This window comes from Carettochelys insculpta, chromosome 4 (genome assembly GCF_033958435.1).
Source record: "Carettochelys insculpta isolate YL-2023 chromosome 4, ASM3395843v1, whole genome shotgun sequence".
Lineage (NCBI taxonomy): Eukaryota > Metazoa > Chordata > Testudines > Carettochelyidae > Carettochelys > Carettochelys insculpta.
In genome coordinates, this window is record NC_134140.1 from 106,084,011 (window position 1) to 106,104,477 (window position 20,467).

Here is a 20,467-nt window from a genome sequence, read left to right on the forward strand (position 1 = left end):
GAATGCATGACAGAAAAAAAAGACCAGTCTTAAAAGGGTTTACTTTAACAGAGATATTTTGCTGTGTGTATACCTGGCAGACACATTCGTTGTGAAGGAAACACATTCATTGACAAAAGTTAATGGAGTTGTTCCTGTAATATCTTCCCATTGAGCAGGGGTAGTTCCACCTGAAATAATAATAATAATGATAATACCAGCCCTCTTTTTCATAGGAAATTTGTAGCATGTTTCAAATTGTTGTAAACAAGAAATCCAGTTTTACTTTCAGGTACACCTGGTATTACTCCACTGATGTTAACAGGATTACATGGTTTTAGCCATGGAGAGAGACTGCCCAAATAAACCAACATGCATTTTTCCAAATAATCAGTGCTGAAGCACAGCTCTGGAAACAGTCCTTTCAAACTGCATCTGAAACTGTATGAGACTTACAGATAAATGCAAACATCTGAAAAAAGTAAAGCAAAAAGATGAGTCTAGAATTGTCTGTATGCCATAACTATACAGAATGTGAACATGGATCTGTGTTCATATCACAGTCCCTTGTCAGTACCTGGCCCAAACCAAGAAAACTAATGATCTAACCAGCGGACCAAATTTGATGATGAATCGTAGCCATGTGCCACCTGAAGCACATTGCACATAGGCTAAGAAGACCAAACATAACTTCAGCCCACGACATATTCCTTACCTACATAGGATCAGAGGGGAGAATTATCCCAGAAAGAACTCTGCTGGAGGAAGAAATTATAAAAAATAAATTTGTGATTTCTACACATTTCCTCCACTTTGCTCTGTCTTGGGACAAAACTTCTAGCTGACTCCAGGAGTACTCCAGTTCTTGTCCTTCAATCTCAGTAGATCTCCTCCATGTCCGAGATCTTCCTCTTTTGCATGTTCCTTGCGGGTTCCATGTGAGAGCTTGACAGACTGTGCTGGATGATGGTTTTCTGAGAGTGTGGCTTAGCCATCCCCACTTTCTCCTCTTGATTTGACCAGTAAGTACTTCTTGTCCTGTTCTCTTCCAAAGCTCCTCATTTGTGACAAAGTGTTGCCATTTGTTGTGATGGATGTGCTTTAGACATCTGTTTATGAATGCCTGTAGCTTGTGATTTTAAGAGTTTTAGTAAGCCAGGTGTTGCTTTCCATACAAGAGCACACTCCTCACATTTCTGTTGAAGAACTGCAATTTCATCTTTGCAGATGTTATTTGTGAATGCTACATGGGATGAAGAGTCTTGAATGCAGCTGTTGCTTTCCCTATCCTGGAATTGATATCCTTATCTGTTCTTCCATCTCTGCCCATAATACTCCACAAGTAGGTGAACTGCATCACATCTTCCAGGTCATCCCCATCCAGTGTGATGGTGTTGGTTTTGGACTGGTTGATCTTATTGTCTTAGTCTTTCCCTTGTTAATGCTCAGTCCAATCATTGAGGAAGTTTTGTCTAGTGTTGCGACCTTTTCTTCCATGCTTTCATGTCAGTGTTTAAGGAGGGTGACATTGTCAGCAATATCAATGCCCTCTAGCTGTTTGAAGAGTGTCCACTGAATGATTCATGGATGGCCATCTGCTGCCCAGATCATAACCAGTCCACTGTGATCAAGAACAGGAAAGGTGACAATAGGCACCCTTGTCACACTCCTGAGAGTATGCTGAAGGATTCTGTCAAGACACCATTGTGAACAAATTGGCATGTCAAGGGTTCGTATGTTGAATGGATCAGGTTAATAATTTTGGATGGGATGCCATGTTGTTGCAGCAGTTTCCACAAAATGTCTCTATCAGTGCTGTTGAAGGCTTTTTCAAAGTCTATGAAGGTTAAGTACAGTGGGGAGTTCCACTCAAGTGACTGTTCTATGATCACTGTGATAGTTGCTATTTGGTCAGCACAAGATTTCTCGCTTCAGAAGCTGTCCTGTTCTTCCCTTAGCTGTCTATCAATTTCTGTCTTCATTCTCTCCAAAAGAATCCAATTGAACACTTGACACCCCTCCAGTTCTTGCATTCCTTCAGGCTGCCTTTCTTTGGAAGTTTGATAAAGTAGCCATGTTTCTAGTCTTGTGGGATCTCTTCAGTGTCCCAAATTCTCCCAAATAAATTATATATTGTGTTGACTGATGTCTCACTACCTGCCTTGATTGCTTCTGTGGGGATGGTATCTGCACCAGGTGCTTTTCCACTTTTCAGAGGGGAATGGCTTTTCTGATTTCTTCTTTTGTAGGTCTGTTGCTGTTATTGCAGAGATATATTTGCAGATGGTAACTCTGGAGGTTTCATGTGGACAGGGCAGTTCAGTAGCTCTTCAGAGTGTTCTTTCCATTTACGCAGATGCTCGTTTGGGTTTGTTAACACATGCCCCTCTTTATCCCGCACTGGTGGATCCATTGTATGCCGTGACTTCTTTGGATACACTCTCTGAGCTTCCCCCTTGGCTGCTCTTGTTTTGCTGTTGTTGACTGCTGCTTTTCTGTCTTTTCATTTCTTCACTTTTCTCAGAGTTTCTGCTGTGATCCATTCTTTGTGATGCCTTGCACTCTTTCCAGGCTGTTTTCCAAATTTGTTCCATGGTAGCATCTTTTGGGATCAGGTTTGTCTGAAGTGCATATCAATTGAACAGCTCCACTTGGAAACTGGCTCTTGGGTTCTTTGTAGATGTTTCTGTAATTTTTGCTTTTTTTATGGATAGGGTTGTTAACCCTAAGCCAACCCCTTTTACCTTGGGGAGAGGCGATACAAGTTTGTCTGGTCTCTACCCCTTGACCTGTCCAGTCTGAGTGAAGCAGGAACTGTAGGCTCCTACTGGCACAGCTCTCTGGCTGCTTGAGACACACAAGCCACTTCACCATGATAAGGAATGGACCATGAGGTAGAAACTCTGGTGGTATTATATTTTAAATGCCAGATTGTGAGTCCCTAAGGATATGTCTACACAGCAGCCTAATTACAAAGTAAACTGGTCTGGAAGAGCTATTCTGAAATATTTTATTTCAAAATAACACTGCTACACACATTTCAAAATAGCACTTAGCTATTTTGAAATACAGTGTCTACACACATAGAGCCTACTTTGAAGTAGAGCCATTGGACACAATATGGCTTATTTGGAAATAGAGGCTATTCCTTGTGAAATGAGGTTTATCAATTTGGAAATAAAATGTCTGCTGTTTTGAAATTATTTTGAAAGAGTGGTTGAGTCATGTAGAAGTTAGCATAGTTATTTTGAAATAACTGTGCTGTGTAGACTTACTCTAACTCAGATTAATGAGCAATTTCTCAACACTGATTTAAATGGGATTAGATTACTAAAGAGAATCTGGTCTTCCAAATTTGGCCTTATACTCTTTGGGATCATTGACTATGTTTCCTTATGTGTCACCAATATTTGGACATTACTGATCAGAATAGGGAGCTCTATAAACAACCAATGCAGAAAATGCTAAGAAGTGGAAAGCATGGGGCTATACATGTACAAAAATTATACAATGCTGCTGTTCTCACACGTGGTGAAAAATCAGTTTCACTCTGTGGAATGAGTGCAGTTTGTTTTCATACATAGCCTTCAGCAAAGCTTTGACAGAGATTTACGTCAATATCATCTTTTTAATACATTTGCCCCCCAAATACTTTGTTATCTCAAGATTCTGCAAACGCATACAAAACTCTGGTGCACTATACCTACCTGTTATGCTGCATAACAATCTTAAAGTGGGTGTTTCTCCCCCATAACCATTCATTGTCCCATCACTGGAAGCTTTGGGGACAGGAATAGTCATTGTGATTGGCTTGTGGAATTTTCTCCTTCTTGGCTCCAGGGTGACTATAGGGCTGAAGGTTGCCTTGTTTCCTAAAATCTTCCGTACGAGTTCACTGTGCATAGGTTGGGCCTGTCCAAAATAACAAGATAAAAATAAACAATATGGAAATGTTGTTTAATGAAGATATAAAAGAATGTGTCTGTCCACTGCTAGTGTTACATAGCAAGTCCCACATAAATATATATGTATAATCAAATCCCACAGCTACTTTGTAAGCTATTTTAGTTTTACTCAGTGCTTTCTTTGGGGAAACAAAACAAAAAAACAAACAAACAAAGAAATGGAGGTGGCAGTACTCATTCCCAGCAGGAGGAGATCCCACAGGCTTTTGGATTTATTTTAGCGGAGGTGCTGATAGCACATGCCGCCATAAAGAAAGCATTGTTATTACTGTTATCGCACAGAGACATTAGTTGACTTGTCCTGAAGCCTCCAGTCAGTGACACAGTCATGAATAAAACTCAAGACACCAAACTCTCTCCAAACCTCTCTTTCTCACAACCTTTATTGTTCTGTGGGGGCATTTGAGATAGCATTCGGCAAATGGTGAGCTCATACAATTGTTCCACTGCCTGCAGATGGTTCAATACAGAAAAGCTGTTGCTTTTCTAGGGCCAGGGCTCAAATGAAATGCCAGCTGGGCAGGTGAGGTAAGTCGTGTTACTGCTTCTCTGTACCTGGAGGCCAACACGGATTCGCTTGGTTAGCGCTCCCTCTGGGAAGACTGCTTGCACTTGCGGTACGACAGTGCTGCTGAGCACACCTCCTTCAGGTCCAATGAGGTTGCTGTCCTGTTTGATCCGGGACACCACGGCAAAGTACTGTGGGAAATCCCTGGTGATGATGCGGCAGATACGCTTCTTCTCAAGCTCCTCTGGAGTGTCAAGTACTGAGCGAAAAATGAGCCACAATTACACAGCTAGAATGTCAGAGACACCAAACAGCTATTTCTAGACAAGAAAAGCTATACATGGCAATTAAAGGTGAAAAGCTTTAAAGACCTTTGACATTTAACGCAAAAACAACAAAAGCCAGAATCTGGGGAGCCAGAAGGGAAAGAGAGATAATTAGAGATAACTACCTAATTTAAAACCAGACCTTTACTTTGCTATAATATGGGGGACATACAGATCACGGACTTTAGTTCGAGATGATCTTTAACACTGTGTACTGACTCAAAAGCCATGAGCTCAAAGCTCCCAATTGGTCAGTTACTGAAGTATGTGCTTGAGTTTAGGCACATAAAGAGTCCCATTCAGTTCTACAGTATTACATATTTAATGTTAGGCATATGCTCATGTATCCCCACTGACTAAGTAAGCTTATTAAAAATTGAAATTCATCCTACAGGTACATCCCTGACTCCAACACAAGGTCCATCTCTATGCTCTAGCTCACTGTCAGTGCCATGATGCAGTTATTATGGTTCCCTCAATGTTTACAATGTTCTCTGAGATGCTGGAACTGCTTCAAACAAGCAGCCATCCATTGAAGGTAATAAAATACAGAGCAGTGAGATATTTGCAAAAGAAACTTGTACTTTAGAATTGTGAAAAGGGCTTGGGAATTCATGTACCGAAAGGGAGTTAAACACTGAGAAGTTTACTTATGGAAGTTACTTACTGTCACTGCAAGTTCTTCAAAAGCATGGTCTCTGTGTATGGCATATACAGGCATGCATGCACACCATACAGCCAAGTCCAGATATCCTTACAAGTAGTATCCGTTGGCAACCACACATGCAATAGGTGTCTCCTTGTGTTTGTGACTGAGGGTAGCCAGTAGGGACTGACACCTCTTCTTACTGCAAATCCAGAAGTATCCAAAGCAGAGGGAACACAGGCTGGGAAGTGGCATCCAGAGACCACACATCTGAAAGAATCTCCAGTTACAGTCGGTAACCTCCATTTCTTCTTTGAGCGCTGGGGTTCCTGATGTGGATTCCATATTTGGGTTATTGGCAAGCAGTGCTCAGATGGGAGGTGAGAGTGAGGAAGCCAACAGCAAAGATTCTTGCAGTGCAGCAGGACCATGAATTGTGGCATTGGCTCACACTGGCTCTTATACTCTCAGTCAAGAGCACGAAGAGATCTACTGGGTGTATGTGGGCCAATGGACACTGCTTGTAAGATTTTCTGGACTGAAGCTCATGGCACATACATAGATACATGTAAGAAGTACACATAGGGACTAGCACTAGAAAAACTGCTTTCTACCAACTAATACCAGATACGTTTTGCCCGTGCTACTGGCTAAATGTGCTAGGATGTCAGCAAACAGGCACCTTTAGCAACACCATGTTTACTGTGTTCCTCTATGATTTCAGATTTATGGGTCACTCAGCATCAGCAGAATGTGGCAATACGGCCCCTGGAGGGCAGGGTCATGAGTGAGACAGTCAAAATACAGGACAAAGGATCATTTTTAATTCCTCTTTAGCCCTCGCCCCACCTTTTTCCCAGCACTGAGTACCTTCATCCATTCCATTGAGGATTTCGTTCAGTTCATCCTCTGTATATTCACAGAAATGCTCTTTCCAGCTGTCCCCATTCTCACTGCGCAGGATGACCAGTTCTCTCTCTTTTCCACGCAGAGCAGCAAAATGGGGTATCTCCACGATCACAGGCCTGACACAGCAACACAGCACATTAAATGTACATGGGTGAGAGGAAGAAATAGAAGTAACAGCTATCCATTCAGTCTGTTACAAAGTAACCTGGAATTCTACCCACTTCTTTAGCATAGCTGCGTGTAATCCTAGACAGCGTATCTATGGTTCACTGGGGCATCTTTGCCTTTACAAGGACCCAGTGTGTACTACAGGACAGTTAAGGGATGCATACATCTCTTTACACACTCAGTAAGGAAGCAGTATTTTGAACAGAGATTTTAGCATATGGCTGCAAACAGATTAATAAAATTCGTGTTCATTTTAGCTGTCACCACTATGTGTGAACATGCACAACCTCATTTAAAAAAGAATCTACGGCAGTATATACAGACAGTGAGACAAATTCCTCATGTGGTATACCAGTGAAAACAAAACAAAAAAATGCCATTCAAGTGAAGGGGTTTGATTCATTTCTCACTTCTGCTGATTTTACACTAACATTAATTTGGATGTTTATTACTATAGAGGAGATAAGAATTTGCTTCATAATGTACACATGTAAGTGTGTGTGTGTGTGAGAGAGAACATACACACACACACACACACTTCAATAGTGCTGGTATTTTCTACACTCAGGAGGAAAGTATAAATATGCATGAATAAATATACCTCAAAAGTGCAGAATCATATGGGTCATATGTACTTGATAAATGTCATGCTATTTCATACTATGTTATATGATGTACAACATATTCCTTTGGTTTGCTAGCAATGGGTGCAAAATAGACATACACACACACACACATAAGATTTTTTGTTGCTCCTGTCCAGGTTGCTTTGCTACTGACATCAAGCACATAACAGCTCGCACATTTTACAGCTAGGAAGATCTCATGCTAAAACAAAAACGAAGGTCACAGAACTTTAAGAAAAAGATAAATGTACAGCAACAACAAAAACCACATACCACAAGGGTTGGAGAATGGTGCACTAAAGGTTAGATTACAAAATTTCAAATCATAGAAAGGGACAATGTCATGGGCACAATGACATAAAATAATAAATCATATTGCAGACGGAGAAGAAGAATGGGGAGGCCAGCATCCATCAATTTGTTTTAAGTCTCTCCTACCCAAGGAATTTGGTCCCAGGAGGCCCCAGCTGAAGTATTCGGCTGACCAAGCTTTCTCCCTCATTAAGTGGGGGAGGAGCCGTAGGCAGATGAAGTTTACTGAGTACATCCAAAGCAGCAGTGAAAGAAAGAACATAAATAAGCTTTATGTATGGTTTTTTTCCAGAACCCCAGTGCCACTGTCTGATCAACAGATTGGAATTAAGCCAAACACTGAATAAGGTTCTGCCCTAGTTGTGCCCCACTGCTGGTAGAAATTAATGAAATATTTCTATTAATGTCAATGGGATTTTTGTCATTAAATTTAATAGGAGCAGAATCTGGCCCATAGATCGGATATATCAGTGCACTACAGTAATATCTGTGTAAGCAGGTACAGCAACAATACCTGATTTCACTGCCAGGACACCCACCTAGAAAAACACCCACTAGAAAGGTGTAAACCTAAGAGGAGTGACACAAAAACTATAACGTATCTGTGTGTTGTTCAAACAAGTTTTTACTGAATCCTCATTAGATGAAGACATCATTTAAATAAATAAAAGATACTGCATGTTAGTGTGAATGTGGGGAAGAGGGAGAGAAGTTACAGAAATAATGAATGTGACAGCAGAGGTATTCTGCTGGTATTTTAGATCTGGGTTTTGATCAGAACTGAACTTAGATTTGGAGAAAATGTCAGATTAGTATTTTGTTAGGTAGCTTTTCTGCCGGTGCATCTTAAATCTACGAGTCTATGAGTTTATCGTAGAAGAGGGCTCATCTCTAGATTTATGTTCCAGTATTTCAAAACTCTTCCTGTTGCACTATTAAAGAAGAGCATCAATAAAATAATGGGAACAAGCCTGGATATTTTCAATGTGTTTTTGAAAAAACAAATCACCTCCCACTCTTTCTCAAGCCCATTCCTCCAGATATGACTCAGCAGGTGGCTCTGTTGACTACATTACAGGACTTACATAAAACTGAATTGTTTCAGAATGGATTTAAAAACTGTTGCCTTTTGTACCGTCATTTGTCAGTTTCCAACTGAAGCTATTTGCTCTGTTGGAGGGGCTCCTTCAATCATCCCTTTTTGGATGCCATAGTTGATAAGGAGAGCAGCTGATAAAACAAACAAAAGTGCCAAGAACTGCTGGTTTCAGCTGAATATTGCTAAAACAAGCACAGCAGTAGTTGCAATTCTGATCTTTCTATCGGGTATTGCAATATAGGACAAAATAAATGGCTGAACAATTCTTGAGATGTCCTATTGTTTGAACTTGCAATTTTAACCCCAGAAAAATCAAAGGCTTGTGCTTTCCAGATAGTACAAATTTTGATAGCAGGCTTATAGATAAAACACAAGTTTTTACTATAGGGAGCTTTAACTTATGTTGTATCTGTAGCAGGCTTCAAATTTGGTTTCAGATCAGTGTTGTGCTACTTGTTATTCATGCCTTAACTGTGGATGATTTACATACCGTGCCAATTGCCTAACTTTGACAGCAAAGTGATTTCCATTTTCATAGCACAGCAGTGATTAATAAACTTATTCCAGGAAGCACACTAAATCTTCATGTTAGTGGTTAAAAACATCAGTGTTGTCAAATGAAAAGGCATACAAGCTAAGTGAATTGCTGGTTTGCACTAGGGGCCTTATAACATGATCGGTCTGAAACCGTACGCTAAGTAGATCTTTTCAAATTAAATCTTGAAGCAGGAGCTACCCGTGCAATTTACAAGCAGATGGAAATAGAAGTAGGTGAAACAGCAAGTCTTACCCTAGAAACTGAGCACCAGAAGGTCCAACTTCAATCAAGCGGCTGGCCAGACCTTCTCCTTCCACCATTGGAGGCATGGTGGCCAGTCTATGGCGTTTGACCAAACGACAGGTTACTCGTGTTGGAGCAGTGCATTTCCGAGGAGGAATAATGATCCTTAATCCGTTGTGTCTGCAGCCTCGCATGGCACCACCACGGGCATCCACCATGAAGCTAACCAGGAAGCTGAAAACAACAAATGAATATTCAACATGTTTGGAACATTTATTAGCCAAAACAAAATCACCACCATTATGTTTCAAATGGTTTTCTTTCAATACGTAACAAACTATATACTGATGGCATTTTCTTAAAATGTACAGTTTTTTTTTTAAAAATTAATATGTAGCAATAATTCATGCTAACATCGCCTGCACTAGAAATATTTATCGTCAGAGCCTTTTATAGCAACAATCTTATTTTGCAATGCAACTGATGGTAAAAATATACCATATGTAAAATATAAGATCATGACAAAGCGCCTCTCTTTTATGAATGAATATACACATTTTCATATTATATATTCTTCCCCAATGCTATCTGGCATATTTCTACAACTAGTGTCATTGAAAAGTAAGATGGGAACAACACATATACGTGTAAAATATACAATTTTAACATATATTACTAAAGGAAAATGGCTTCCTGTACTATTTTATAAAGATAATATATTAAATTATATGTAAATAAATTCATCTAAAATAAATATATACATGATATATATCTATAGAAATAAATATAGAAATATAAACATAATATAAAGACAATTCTGACTTTTCTAAATTCAATATAATTTTTTATATATATAATTTTTTAGTGGTTTACTATAACTAAAACTCCTAAAACGATATAATTCACAGATTATGAGCCAAATTTTGTTCTGCCAAAAGCAGCTATAACTGCTACTAAAGCAAGTGGGAGTTGTAGTTTTTACATCAAGAATGTCTCTCTCTCTCTCTCTCTCTCTGTGTATATATATATATTTAACATTTATCATTTCTTAAAAACTTTTCACGATATGGTATTAAGACAAATTGACTAAGGGGGGAAAATTTGCAAGATTTCAATTCACTCCTCTTAAAAAGTGACTATACTGACTTTTAACAAGATAATCCCTACTCCTTCCTATTTATGGAGCCTACCTGACCCTTTCTGAAGACAAAACAGGACAGGAGGAGGAGTGGGTTTATTTATGAGTTTCAGCTTTTTCTCTTTTGTGATTCTTAATATGTCCCTGTGGGGCGCCCTTACAGTGGAAGGAAGATATTTATGGCAGGGAGCTTGATCATGGCTCAACAGCAATTGCCCCGCCATCTCCTAACTGTAAGCTCAGTTTGTTTAGTCATCAATACACAACATGCTGATTTTGATAGATTTGCTGGGACACAGCTTAATTAAGGGCATTTCTGTGAAATGTACAAAATCCTAGAAAAAAATGGCCACTTTACATTTTATATGGTTCAGTTTCATGACACATAGTCACCATTGCCCTGGGGGTGGAGAGGTTGGCTTGCTGCAGTGGGAGCAGGGAAAATAGGTGAGATAATACTAGACCTACTTTTAGGAATTCAACTAGTCACCACACAGGGATTCGTGTGAATGCTAACATCTGCACTGCAAGAAAAAGACCTTTCCACATGAGAGAAAAATACAGATATTTTTCACTCCCTTGGGTCACTTGGTATTGCAAATACTTGAATCTATTCATTATCAAAACATTTACAATCCATTCCACATGCTGTTAAAACAGAACACCCAACACTCCGTGCAAGTCAAGTCATAAAAATGAATGAGAAGAAGGAGCCACAAACCGCCAATCTAAAGCACGCCATGCAACATGGATGCCATATGAAGAGACTTCCCACTTCTTCCACACATGCAGTATCCTATTCTACAACCATTCATATACCTCTAGGGTTTGTTTAGTGCAATACCCTAAGGAATACAACCATTAGCTCATTCTTCGTGGGGGGCTGATGCTTCTGTGGTTTTAACAAAAACAAACAAACAAAAGTGAACAAGTGTTTAACTTTGGGGTTCATTTTTGAAGAAAGGACTCTACCTACCTTAATCCAGTCTACAGACAGTTTAGAGTCATATTTTACATGATTATGAATAGGGATGAAAAGAGAAGTCAAGGAGGCTATAGTTGCTCCATTTTTACAATAATGTTATGTGATGCCTTTCCAAGTTAAAACAAAGCCCGTATCTGGATGCAGTTTTTGCATCACCATTGTAATAAATGGATTAACATGCTTGTGACTTTTGTTTCTGAGCGTCATCTTAAGATTCAGTGATGAAGAATGCTTTAGGAATGCATTTAACAACAGCTTAAGTTCTGGGACAGCATAAGGAATTCACAAGCTGACAATAACGTGAACAGCAGAGAGCACTATCAGTGTTATTATACTGGTTGGTGCAAATACTGAATTAATTTTGGCTTTTTTCCCCAAATAAAATAATCATTAATACTTTTTTCATTATTCAACTAATGTTTAAGATGGTCAACTAATGGAAAATGATAATAGAGTCAGCATTTTTCCTTTCATTCAGGGAATTCTGTATTCCCAGTGAAAGTGTTTTCCTTAGAAACTGAGCAATTCATCTTACACTGTGCACCAACATAGCTGAGCACACTGGGGCTGCTACTGAATTACAAATAAATAGATAATAGTATCCATACATAATAATTCAACCATCCCTAATAATGAGCATAGCATAGAATCAGTGTTGCCTCTAATATGTTCCACCCATCGGCAGATATTTTCCATCCATGTGCAGAATAATTTTATGCACACTGAGGCATGCGTGAATGTGCACCACCAATAGAAATAAAAAACCCAGCTGCAGGCCCTCTGCTAACCAGCTGATGGCTTTTGAATTTCTCATTAGCAGCTGAAAAAGTGCGCATTTTACAATGTACACTGCACAGGACCCAGTCCAGGAATCCCTGCTAAACTGGCAATACTGAGTTCTGCTATTTTCATAGATGGTACTCTCTATTCTTCTAAGGAGTGAAAGTTTTCAGACAAGCCAAAAACTGAGAAGTGAACTGAACTGATGATGCTTTCCCATGCAAAAGACAACCTATATACCTATGAAGTAGTCCTCGGAGAGGATATTTGTTTAAACAACAAACCAGCAGTGTGAAAATCAGGCTAGAAATAACACCGAAATCTCTGGTTTTGAACATTCTTATTTTACTGGCATTTTGCAGCACGTTCATAAGTAATATTATAGCAGCCCCATGTTCTATCCACTGGAACATCCATGATCTACTGCATCTCAACATACAGTTCTACATGTCTAGTATGTGCCTATAAAGAGTGTCACAACTGCAAAGTACCAGCTATTTAACTTCAGGCCTTCTCAGCCAAAGACATCCAGGCATGAATTTGTCAGTCTTCAGTTATTTAGGACATCTAGCAGCTGGAATACGCAAGAGGATGATCCCAAGAATCTATTAGTCAGGCCAGCTATTACCCTCAAAAACAGAAAAAAAAATATGCAAAGAAAAGTACATTTGAGAGAGGCTGTAAAGATAAGGCCAGCAGACTGGGGAACCATCACTCAATAGAAAAGAGCTATATAAGCAAATTTATTGACAAAATCAATGTCATACACTCTGAGCCTGAAAAAAAAGTAGCAATACAGTTAGGGATGTGAAAAATAAATGTGGGTTTGTAGTGGGCATCTACAGATTCCCAAGACTGGAAGAGAATTATACCTAAAACTTCTAGGAGAAGGGACGGAAGCATTTGGAAGGACAGTATATCTGTAAGGAACTCCAAATACCCTGACTTGTGTTGGGTGACTGAAATATAAATGTGTCTGAGAATGGGGATTATAGAAAAACTTTGTGCAAATGATCACTTTGAATTCAGCCTACTAAGGAACTGGTTACGGAGTGAAGCTATACAGAAAGATACCCAGAGTTCAAAAATTAAAGTACATTATTACATTAATTTCCCAGGAGCCTCTGGAACAGGAAAGAGTGAAAAGAGCAAGAACTAAACAGGAACACTGAATGCTGTTAAAACTTGTAAGGAAACAATAAATCAGAATAAACTGATGAATAAGAAAGACCCTTATTACAAATTATCAGGGGAAAGAAAAAAATGAGACACCATAAGAAAGGAGATAGGCAAGTTCTAATATTCCAATTATGGTTAATTTACTGTAATGCTTTTTAAAATAATATATTACTAAACTATCATAAAGGGACATGGAGAACTCAAAAGTAAAGATTAAGGATTCTATTAATGGCTGTATTCATAAAATAATCCTGCTTTCACTGAATTTGATGACAAACATTCCATTGATTTCAATAGTGAAGGATCAGGCCTAAAATGGTCCAAGATCACATGGTAAGTGGAATATATGCAAATCAGCAAGTGTGGACGGTATTTCTATTGACTTCAGTGAGGACAGGATTTCACCCTGTTTGGCTTAAGAACTTTATAGTCATGAAACAATTTGTTAAATCACTGGTAAATAGTTTGGGGAAAAAAATAATCTTGGAGAACCAAGGAGGCATCAGATGAATATTAGAAACAAAATGTCATACCAATCTTGTAAAAATGGGAATAAAATAAGCAATCTGACAATTACATTCTATAAGACTAAACGCCATCCTGCGTATATTAATGGAAAAAAAATATTAAGTGGAAGAAAACCTGATAACCAGCTAGGGAATAATAGTCATAAGCAATTACGGCATGGTGGTTGAATACAAACAAATCATGGCAGCAAATTACTTGCTTTTAAAAATCTAATTACAAACTCGAGATTGAAGCTGTAAAGTAGAGATTTTCCTAGTGTGTTCAATGTTCTGACTCAGAGACTTTTACATAAAAAGTTAAGCAGTGTCATATTAGCTAAACAAAATGGGGACTGTGAACGAAAGTTAATGATCAACAACATTGTATCAAGGTGGATGAGGCTGCTGAAGGATGGTTCTTTAAGAACTTAATTGGATATTTTATTAATGATCAAGACTAGAGGATGGAAAAACCAACACACTGTTCACATTTATAGCCAATTCCAGATTTGGAGGCGATTCAAACACATCAGTGAAGAGAGAATAAAATAAGAGTTAAAACAGTGAACAGGAAATAACAAAATTAGCTAAATGCAAGCTAATGATCAGTGAATCTGTGGAAGAGTAATCTGAAATTTATACTGAGTGGGAAGGAACCTTGAATGTTGCACATCAAAGGAGAACTATGAGTGTGATAAAGGTCAGCTAATTAGATATGACTTTTTCTATGTGTTATAGCAGCAAAATAAAAAGCCTTTGCAATATAAATACATGCATGCATCATTTCACAATCTAGAGAGTTAATGGTATGATTCTGGTGAAGTAAATAAAATATTATGCACAGGTCTGGACACCTTGGCTATGTCTACACTACCATGTAAATTCAATTTTATTAAAATCAATTTTATAACACTGGATTTTATAAAATTGAATTTGACTATCCTCATCTCCCCACAAAGTCGACTTACTGCTGCCCCACTCAATCGTCAAACACTGACTGTTGCAGCAGTCCATTGTGGGAATCTATCCCACAGTTCCATAAGCCCTGTAGCATTCTGGGTATTATCACTGGTGTGCTATGGGGAAAAAAATGCCCCACAAGTGGTTCTAGGTGCCTTATGTCATCTTCCCATTCTGCATTGCCCTCATTCCCCTCCCATGGAAAGCAAACACATTTTTTCAGAGTGAAAGAAGTAAAAGAAAGGAATCCCAGGCAAAGAAAAAAACAAATAAGCTGGCTTCAGGTGGTGTAGTGCATCAGGCAGGGGGTCTGTCATACTGCCCTGAGATCACCCAGGTGTTTGGGCCATCTCAACTGGCCCTCCAGCCACTCTACCCCCACCCTTGAATCCAGAAACACCACCCATGAAAATATTCCAGCTTGAACAAAGAAAGTGATAGTAAAGTTGAAGAAAAAAGACAATTTTGATGCAGGATCTTTGGCTTCCCACTTCATTACACAGATGTGTCCAACATGGAGGATGGAGCTTGCCAAATTTCGACATGCATGAATGACTGTGCCCTGGGATCACCCAGGTGTCTGCCATCTCAAATGGCCCTCCAGCCACGTTTTGTCTCCTTTCCCCACACACACCAAAAGCAACCCTACCTGGGCAGAATGGTATGGCTTCTACCTGATACACCAACTCGCACTCCAGGCATGGGATTGTCATATCCGGCCCCTCCACATTCTATTGGGGTATCATGCGGTGTGGGGTAGTATGTTGAAGGGACAGTTGACAAGGCCCCTTCAGTGTGTTGCTCAGGCGGGTGGGAAGGGAAGGACAGCTCCAACCTACTGTATGGGGGCCAGTCCCCCACATTCCATTAGGTGGGTGTCATGCGGTCAGGGGAGTTGTTGGTTGAAGGGCCAGTTGAAGTGCTCCTTTCCCCTCTAATGACAGCAAGCCCCCGAAATCTTTGCCATGGGGGAGACTTCACCCAGTGACAGCAAACGCCCAAAAATCTTTCCCGCCTTTGAAGCCCTCACCACGCACAAGCCAGGGCATGGTGCTGTTTGGCAGCATGATCTGCACTGCACAGCAGACACATCCTTTTATTGGCTCAGGGGCTAGCCACATGATGTGGTGGAGCATAGGAAGGACCTTGACTGCATGGCCCCTATGGAGGAATGGGTGGGGGGCTGCCTCTGCACAAATGTAAACTGCAGAAAAGGAGCTTCTTGGGCTCTCATACAAGGACAACCCCCACAGCCTCGCTGTCACGTGGTGCAGTGGGGCAGGGGCTGGCACCAGTGCTGAAAACAAAATGCAAGTACTCAGCTTTCAGAGAGAGAGACAGAACCATGAACTCTGTGTTGGAGCTATTTTAATGGGTAGATGCATTCACTGCACTGACAATAAAGAAAGCAGTTTCTCAGCCTCTCATACAAGCATGACCCCACAGCCCAGCTGCCATGGGCTTCCTGGTGCCGAATTCAAATTCGCTAGCTTCCTCTTGCCTAATTCCTGTGCATGGGGAGAGCAGTGGAGATGGAAGCAGCCAGAGTGGACCATCATGGGGAATTGTGGGATACATACAGGACACCTCTGGAGGCTAAAAAAGTCAATTTAAAGACGTGGCATTTCCACACTAGCCTTAATTCGAACTTGATGTTATGACGAGTCGCTTTTGACAATGTTATCGGCCTAATGGTATTTAATATCACAAGATTGTGACAATGTAAAATCAAGCTAACTGCCTTAAATTCGACTTTCTCATGTAGTGTAGACACAGCCCTAGTACCAGAGATGAGCTAGAGTCCTAAATTTTGAAGTGGCATCAAAATCTGGCTCAAACATAAGGTCCATATTTCGTAATCTCTTTCTCTGCATCACGGTACCCCGATTTCAAACAGAGAAACTTTGAAAGGAGTTGGCTTCAAATTTATACCCAAACCTGGAGTTTGTGGCTCGGACCCATGTCTATTCAGTGCCATAGAGCAGGTGTAAAATTAAAAGGAAGTCAGAGAATATCTGGCGAGACTGATATATGGGGAAAGATCAAAAGAACAGATATAGACACTGAAGAATATCAAAGCTATAATAGACATTTATAGTCAACTTAAGGGTGTAGAAACATCAAAGAAGAGGTAATAGGATGGTATTGGGGAATACATCTGGGGCAATGGGATGAAACTGAACGGTGTCAAGTTAATACAAATATAAGAGAGACTTTTATCATGAACTCTTTCAGAAAGAGGTCTCTCAAGTGAGTGAAGGGAATGGCTTCTTTTGATCCATTAACACTCTAGCATACAAAACACTGAAAAAACCATACCCATGTTGACAGGATTATGGACTAGATGAATGTTTTCTAGCTTTTACAGCTCTATGTACTGCTGAAGAATTCTGTTACACACCATGTTTTGAAGGCTCCCTCCTATAATAAATACAGATGAGCAAAATGTTTTTCTGAAATGTGGGCAGGCGAATTTGGTTTATTAGAATGATGTTCTATATAAACTTTAACCAAGTGCTGATTCAAGATGGCAGCAATTCAGGAGGTGAAGCAGTGAATTCGAAATATACATTAGTCAAATAAGTTAGAGATGGAGAACTTTTTGAATATGTTTCATTTCCTAGCAAGGTTTTAAAGAAAAAGCTGGAGATGAAGCTAAGCAAAAGTAAGATACTTTTGCTAAGTATCCTAAAGCTTATATATAGTCTTGCAGCATTCGGTCAACCAGTGCCGTTACTAAGATGTGCTTTCTAGAGTTTAGGATTAATAAGGTTTGACAGGCAATCTCAAGTGCTTACTGTGGCTGAATCAGAGCAAAAAGGAAGTTTCATGGCAAGATAGTATTCTTGGGAGAGTTATAATGGTATTGGAAGATGAAAAGCAAACACTTGAGGAAATATGATGTAGTTTGAGTATTCCACAGGAAGAGGCCAAGATACACTATTCTGGCAGGAAAAGTTGGAAATGAGACCAACCAATGTCAACTCTACTTAGTAGATCAAATTCAGTGCATTTATATCAATGGAATTGTCCTCACTTATGCAGGTGTTGAAGTGCTAAATTTTGTGCACCATGCAGGTCCTAACTGACAGGAACTATATTTGGGAGGAGTTGATATGTGAGACAAATGAAACCATAAGGATACTTGTATATACTTCATGGGGGTAGGTCACTGTATTGTGTAACCATAAGGACACTTTTATACACTCCATGGGCATAGGTCACTGTATTCCCTGTAAGGAGGCAATGCAGTCTCCATCTTTGTGTGAGCAATTCTGCATACACCTTTTCCAAATACTGTCACTCATGCAAATGTGACAGAATTTACATACATATAGCCCTTTGGGACTAACAGGATCTCTGCATGTAAATTCTGTCCACTGTCTATTTTATAATCAAATATCTGCATATTGATGTCAACATTAAACATGATGTCAGGAAGAGATAGCTACCACTTATATAAGGCCCTTCATTCCAAAGGGTCCTATAACAATTCAATTCCAAACTCATTACTCTTACAAAAGATCTCCAAAGATTTCCATATAAAACAGACCAAACCTGTGTGAACATGGTGTTGCTCAGCTCTTCTGCCTTGGGAACATGAAGAGCTGAGATGCAGTTCCATGGAATCCTTGTATTGTGAACCTTCTGATGTGACACCTAAGGCTTTGTCTACAGGAACATTTAGCTTGCAGAAAGATGGGTAGGGAGGGGAGATGAATCTACCCTGCACTAATCTATTACACATTGGCAGGCCCGCAAGCACGAATAATTTCAAAGCAGGGTAGGTCAAAACATTTTAACACTGTTACTGCGAATCAGCAAGGTCTGCATGGCAAACTACTGTGGGACAGAGTCATAGCCCAGTTTGCTGCAAGTTAAACCTTCATCTAAAGAAACTCCGTGTTATTCTCTTGTCTGATTTTCTTGGTAGGACAATCACATGTAAACAAACTCTATTTCTGTGCCCACCTAAACTATAGCACAGAAATAAACCAGGAAATAAAGAATGACTAGGTTTGTATTTGAGGCAAGAGTAGATCTTATTTTTCTGTTTTACTAAGTGTCTTTGTTTTGTAAACTGCTTTGCAAAGAGTTACAGTCTCTTCAGATAGCCGCAAATACCAGATTATTGGGACTCAGCTGCACATCTCTGTGTGTAGAACCATTTGCACAGCCATGCAAACACAGCTCCAGGAAGAGTCTTTCTAAAACAGGCTGAGGTTAATGTCTAAATTAACACAAAAGCTGAAAATGCATAAAAAGCAGTATCCCCTCATTATACAGTCAGTTCTGATAGGACTATTCACTTGAGTTAGTATGGCACATGCTTCTCTTCATTTAGCAGGAAACAATGAAACAAACCACACTGAACTATATCAACCATCGACACACTTAGGAATTCTTCCATTTAAGTCATCTTAACTAACATCAGAAATAGGAAACAAGGAGATAGCAGCATTCAGAGTTAGTCCGAGTGTGAAAAAAGAAGAAACAAATAGTTTTATCAGGGTGCTTCAGCAATTTTACAACTGGAGAGGAAAAACGATCCAAAGTTCAAATTCAATGATACTGAGATTCAAAGCCCTGATCCCCAATGCCTCTTGAAGCCAATGGGAGGCTTCCCAGTATCTTTAATGAGTTCTGAATCAGGCCAAATCTGAGCTACATATAGTGTGGAAATGGAAAAATACACTTCCTAGGAGGACAAAAAACATGGCTCTCGCTGCAAGGCATCTGGAAACAATTGTAATTTGCGTACAGTAATGTGCTGTTCTCTGATGCTAATATTTTTATTATGCTAAAGGAGGAGCAGGGCATCCTTTAAAAATGATTTTGTGAACTGATTTTTTAAATTACTTTCCTAATAATTGTATTCTTTGGAGAATTTAAAAATATCTTTCAACTGCCATGACAGCGATCATTAAAAAAAATGGAAGGGAACCTATCTCCAATGAACGTATCCATTCTCAGTTTATTAATAGATTACAATCTCCTTCGGGCAGGGATTTCATCATTTGCTGTGCTCAGAACTCCACTGAGCACATCAGCGGCTCAGTCAAAAATTAATCACAGTCGTGAAGGGTTCAATTAAAATGAATAAAATCAAACTGAATTACAAATCTAGGAGCAATTTTATCTTTTTATTATACTGTCGGCACCTCACTGATTTCACTCATGGGACGCAATAGGCAGAATTTAGCCCGCAAAGCAAGGGCGCTATTTTGGCTATAGCCATGGCAAAGCAAGGGCTATAGTTACACGTACCAGGACGCTGCTTGCTCTTCTTCTCCTCTCCCTAATGATCAGAAAGTACACAGTGAGGAGAAAGTACACAGCTTGAGTCACTTACTCCTCTGCCCCTGCCCCTGCCCCTGCCCCTGCCCCTGCCCCTCACAAGCCAGGAGTGAGAGGAATACAAGCAATCTGTGTACTTTCTCCTGGCTCCCTGATCATGAGAGGGAGGGAAAGGAGAAGAACAGCAAGTAGCGTCTCAGCACATGTGCCTGCAGTTTCCTCCCCAGCCTCCTGAAATGGTGCCCTTGCCACAAAGCAACTCGTGTAACAGTCTTTGCATGAGACGACTTGGGCAAAAAGGT

General features: G+C 39.8%; 1 protein-coding gene across 2 annotated transcripts in view; it reads right to left on the reverse strand.

Annotated features, from left to right (window-relative positions):
- The window catches only part of ANK2 (ankyrin 2), a 223,750-nt gene that overhangs the window by 26,795 nt on the left and 176,488 nt on the right, over positions 1-20,467 (reverse strand). The window contains exons 28-33 of one of the 2 annotated variants that reach the window (XM_074993415.1): positions 9,329-9,553; positions 7,566-7,664; positions 6,295-6,449; positions 4,500-4,711; positions 3,687-3,891; positions 74-170 (exon numbers count right to left, since the gene is read on the reverse strand). In XM_074993415.1, the coding sequence (XP_074849516.1) occupies positions 74-170; positions 3,687-3,891; positions 4,500-4,711; positions 6,295-6,449; positions 7,566-7,664; positions 9,329-9,553 (993 nt within the window). The remainder of the gene's footprint in view (positions 1-73; positions 171-3,686; positions 3,892-4,499; positions 4,712-6,294; positions 6,450-7,565; positions 7,665-9,328; positions 9,554-20,467) is intronic. The other variant, XM_074993414.1, reaches the window with a different exon arrangement.